The 4,888-nt window shown below is 43.5% G+C and overlaps 1 protein-coding gene across 1 annotated transcript in view; it reads left to right on the top strand.

Moving 5' to 3' along the window:
* Positions 1 to 3,395, top strand: part of IVNS1ABP (influenza virus NS1A binding protein) — an 8,896-nt gene extending 5,501 nt beyond the window's left edge. Inside the window, exons 7-13 of the mRNA XM_010086841.1 lie at positions 301 to 427; positions 968 to 1,192; positions 1,356 to 1,477; positions 1,659 to 1,785; positions 1,873 to 2,004; positions 2,155 to 2,328; positions 2,811 to 3,395. Of these exons, the coding sequence (XP_010085143.1) occupies positions 301 to 427; positions 968 to 1,192; positions 1,356 to 1,477; positions 1,659 to 1,785; positions 1,873 to 2,004; positions 2,155 to 2,328; positions 2,811 to 3,064 (1,161 nt within the window). The 3' untranslated portion in view covers positions 3,065 to 3,395. The remainder of the gene's footprint in view (positions 1 to 300; positions 428 to 967; positions 1,193 to 1,355; positions 1,478 to 1,658; positions 1,786 to 1,872; positions 2,005 to 2,154; positions 2,329 to 2,810) is intronic.
* The last annotated feature ends 1,493 nt before the right edge of the window (positions 3,396 to 4,888 follow it).

Here is a 4,888-nt window from a genome sequence, read left to right as displayed (position 1 = left end):
TGCTAGTAGCACATACTCTTTTTCTAGGAATTTGAAATGATTTGTAGTCAAACACCAGCAGTATAAAGGTGCAGCCACAGGATGAAATGAGTACCAAGATAAGGTGCAGGGTGGCTTTTGGCCCCTGTTGCTGAGTAGGCAAGACGTTGTGTTGAAGATTTAGGTGTGCTATAAATGATGCTCTGTGGAGGTGGTAGACAAAGTGTTCTCTTGAATAATTATGTCTTAGCTCAGAGAGGCAAAGGTAGGAGGAGATGTAGTCTCTGGCTAGGTTTCTGTAGTTGCCTTTTGATTTTGCAGAAGAAGCCACCACGTGAGAATGATCACAAGCAGATTAGTAGCAGCTCCTCTGGAAGTCTCTCTCCAAATGCTACTGTTCAGAGTCCTAAACATGAGTGGAAAATCATTGCTTCAGAGAAAACTTCAAGTGAGTAACTGGGGCAGGGTTTCTCCAAAAGATGTGTCTGGTATTATATACCACCCACTCCCTAAAGATTTCCTTCAACATCTATAAGAAATGCAGAAGTGCTTTTTCTTACTGATGATGCAAGTCAAGTAACTGCCCCAGTAATATGTGGGACGTTTCTAACATAACTGGGGCCAAACTGGGAGCACTTACATCTTGAGTCCATATCGACAGGGCTGTCCCAAATCCCATGGCGTGTGTAATTTACCCAGAAGGTCCTAAGGAGATGGGCAGCGTCTGATAATTACCAGAGCTATCTGCTGTGTGTGCATGAGGAGGCTTTCCTAGCATGTCTTGAGATTGCTGCCTTACATCCTTGAAGCACTATATTAATAATCTAAAACCCACGTTCTTCAGTAACTAGGCTAACACTTGGAACCAGGAACGAGAACAAATAAAGTTTTCACACTTCCAAGGGGAGAAGCCTAATCAGGAGAGCCTAGGCGGCGATCACCTAAAATGTTATTATATTGGTGGTCTCTCCTTTTCTCCTGACTGCAGGTAACACCTACCTGTGTCTTGCTGTTCTGGATGGTGTGCTGTGCGTGATATTCCTGCACGGCCGTAACAGCCCTCAGAGCTCTCCCACGAGCACGCCGCGACTGCTGAAGAGTCTGAGTTTTGAGCTTCAACCAAACGATATCATAGAGAAGCCCATGTCTCCAATGCAGTACGCTCGGTCTGGGCTGGGCACAGCAGAACTTAACGGCAAGCTGATTGCTGCAGGTAAAGGAAACACTAACATTTCTGTAAAGAACTTGCTCAGCTGGGGTGGGGATGATGACGACAGTGGCTTCTTAACTCTGTATGCTATATTAGAGTTGGTGTTTGTCAACATGACAGCACGTGGTCTTTGGAAAGGTGATATCCTCTGACCTTTTGCTTTTAGGTGGCTATAACAGAGAGGAATGTTTGCGCACGGTGGAATGCTACGATCCGCAAAAGGACACTTGGACTTTCATTGCACCGATGAGGACACCAAGAGCTCGGTTCCAGATGGCAGTTTTAATGGTGTGTGGTGGGCGGAGATCAGATGGAAAGTGACAGTATGTCAACGTAGGTGGGACAAAGAGGGCAAACTTTACAACATGGTAACAGAACTTGGTTGTAGTTAACATGGTGACTAAAGTGCTAATGATTTGAATTGTTGTGTGCTTCTATGTGAGATAGGTATCTCTTTTTTTCCATTTAGGGGCAACTGTATGTTGTGGGTGGGTCAAATGGTCACTCGGATGACTTGAGCTGTGGTGAAATGTATGAGCCTGAAATAGATGACTGGACTCCTGTTCCAGAACTGAGAACCAATCGCTGCAATGCAGGTAACGCATCTGCAGTTGATTGACTCTTGGCTTTATTTAATTTTTTTTATTTATTAGCTTACTTATTATTCTTTCCTTTGTGAATAGGTGTATGTGCCCTGAATGGAAAGCTGTACATCGTTGGTGGTTCAGATCCTTATGGCCAAAAGGGACTTAAGAACTGTGATGTGTTTGATCCCATAACAAAATCTTGGACAAGCTGTGCTCCCCTTAATATCCGTAAGCTTGCTGTGTAGTTTGGGAGGGAGGGGGAAAAGGGCAGTTGCAAAACTGCAAGTTTAAAAAAAACTATTTAAATTTCAGCTGCTCTGGCATACTGTTAGCGTATGAGTTCTGTGCTGGGCTGTAACTCCTGGTGTTTGATTGTAGGGAGACATCAGTCTGCAGTGTGTGAGCTGGGTGGATATTTATACATCATTGGAGGAGCGGAATCGTGGAACTGCCTGAATAGCGTGGAGCGTTACAATCCCGAGAACAACACTTGGACCCTGATTGCACCCATGAACGTGGCTCGACGAGGAGCTGGCGTGGCTGTTCGTGACGGTAGGCTTCCGCAGGCTACAGCAATCTCTTAGGCTTGATGAATTTTTCATGTTAAGCTACGATGCAAATAGAATACAAAGCCGTGGTCCTTCTCAGGGAGGAAGCAATGCAGTAAGAATCTGGCTAGGCCTCCAACTTGAATTAGTAACTCTAACCAGAAAAACAAAAAACTTCTTGTTCTTGTTTCAGGGCATTTGCCCCCACATCCTTATTTTCAGAACATCACCATGCAGCTTCCAGAACTGCATGTCTGAACCTGGAGTTTGCGCTTACTCTGAAATAATTTCCAGTCAGCTCTAATGATCAAGAGACCAAAAGCAGGTCCCTGTTGGAACTTCAGACCTTGAATAACGTGAAGGCTTCTGACAGAACACCTGAAATGCCTTCATTTTGGCTTAGTTTGTCTCCCCAGAAAGGAGGCTGTGTTTGGGGACTCTGCTGGTCTTTGGCAGTGAAACATTCCCTCTATTTGCTTTTGATAGGAAAACTCTTTGTTGGTGGAGGCTTCGATGGCTCTCACGCGGTGAGCTGCATGGAGATGTACGACCCTGCGAAGAACGAGTGGAAGGTGATGGGAAGTATGACTACTCCGAGGAGCAACGCCGGCATTACGACGGTGGCAAACACTATTTATGCAGTTGGGGGATTCGATGGCAATGAATTCTTGAACACAGTTGAAGTCTACAATCCAGAGTCAAATGAATGGAGCCCCTACACAAAAATTTACAAGTTTTAAGTGGATTAAATTCCCTTTTCAAACTAACAGGCTTAGTGATGTAATTGTGTTTGAGTAGAGGTACACGTGTGAATAGGGTTGGGGAGGGCAGAGATGTTGCCAACAGCAACACAGAGCTTTTGCATATTGCATATTAATGTGCTGTACATATTTGTTTTGGAAAGAATATCAAGATGAAGGGGGTTTTGTGTATTCTAGAACTTTGTTTTAGGGTTTTTTGTGGTTTTTTTTTTTTTTTTAAGATTTTTTGAAGATAATGCAAGAGAAACTAGACCGGGCATATCATTTTAGGAGCTTCCCCCAGGGTTTGTTTTGTCACTTTGCACATTAAATGACTTTTCCTGTAGGATGTGTTCTTGGGGCAGGAAGTGTAAGGTTTATGGGGGATAGTTTTTTTTCATCAGGCCTTGTTTTCCTTCAGTAACTGGAACAATCTGTGACAAGAAGCCTTATTTAAATAGATACAATGGCTATTTTTTTTATTAAAAAAAGCCGACTTGCCTGCCAATACCTTATCTTTTATGATTGCCTTTTTATAACAGTTTTTATAAACTCAGCAGAGTATTTTATCTGTTGATGTGAAAATGGCAGATAAATGGCTATTAAAGCAAAGAGACAACCTTGGAGTTCATAGAGACGGCGTGGGAGAACTGAGTTACCACTGTAGGTGAGCTGCTGAGCTTTTGCCTCTGCTACAATACTGTAACTTAGTGTGCAATCTGTGCGGTAGAGCGGAATGGCGTTTTTGAACATAACACAGCTGTGACTTTCTAAGATGGGAACATTATTTTGGCTCCAGATATTTTGACAAAAAGGCAGAGGGGGCTTACTGTACAGCAGTTTTGTTACTATAGGCGAGCTAACATTTGTAAAATAAAAACTTATGTGTGGGGTTTTTTCTCATGGTTTTTAAACTCCTGCCAGTTGGCAATGAAAGTGTATTCATCTGATTAGTAACTGTCTTAAGTTTATTTTTCTAATATTACAAGCTGAAAGTGTGATAGAACACGAATAACTTGATTTTGTATGTGCTCTAGTACTATGTTTTAGTTCACTTCCTCTATTCCTCTGGATAAAACGTCGGTTAGGATGACTTGGTGTCTCATGTGTAGTGCTGCACATCTAATTCCTGGTGCCAAAACTAGCACTGACTGCTTGCTGCTGATGCAAAGACATTAAAGGTACCTTTGGGGAAATCCTTGCACCATACACTTGCTGTGACGTGTCTTTGTCTCCTTTTCTTTAACAAGCCTGTTTATGACATTACAACAATTATGACATTTCAAATACATGTAGGTTTAAGACAAAGCAGGGTCTTTAACTAACACACCCCCCTCCAGCTCAAGTCTGGGATGAGTAGAAACACGAGAGGGGGTGAAGTGCCACGTCCCCCACCTGCCTGTCATTGGAGAGTTCCTCTCCAGAGAGAGGTGTAAGAGGCTTGGAGCAGGCAGCCAGCACCTGGCTCCTCGAGAACAATGGCTGTTGTGTCAGGGACAGGTGCCTGCTTACAGGTTGCTCTCCGGATCAGTTTACTAGAAGCTCTGTGCAAATTGAAGTGTGGTGCTCCAGAGGTGAGATGAGAAGGGGGCCTGTGAACTTAAAGAAAAAAGGGCATAACACCATGGTGAAGAGAAACACCGAATACTGTTGCGAGGAACTTGATCTGCTCATTCAGATGTGTTCCTCAGCATCAATCAAGGAGCTTCTGGAAATTAAGCCACAGGAGTGATGGCACTAATTTCAGTTACCATCCCACTTTTAGTTTACTGCTGTCCTCTCTGCTGCAGGTTGTTTTCACATAACATGAGGGAGTCCTGCTGA

Source organism: Pterocles gutturalis, unplaced genomic scaffold (assembly GCF_000699245.1).
Source record: "Pterocles gutturalis isolate BGI_N339 unplaced genomic scaffold, ASM69924v1 scaffold25801, whole genome shotgun sequence".
Taxonomy (NCBI): Eukaryota; Metazoa; Chordata; class Aves; order Pterocliformes; family Pteroclidae; genus Pterocles; species Pterocles gutturalis.
The sequence above is the reverse complement of the archived record's forward strand: the minus strand, read 5'-3'. Positions and strand labels throughout refer to the sequence as shown.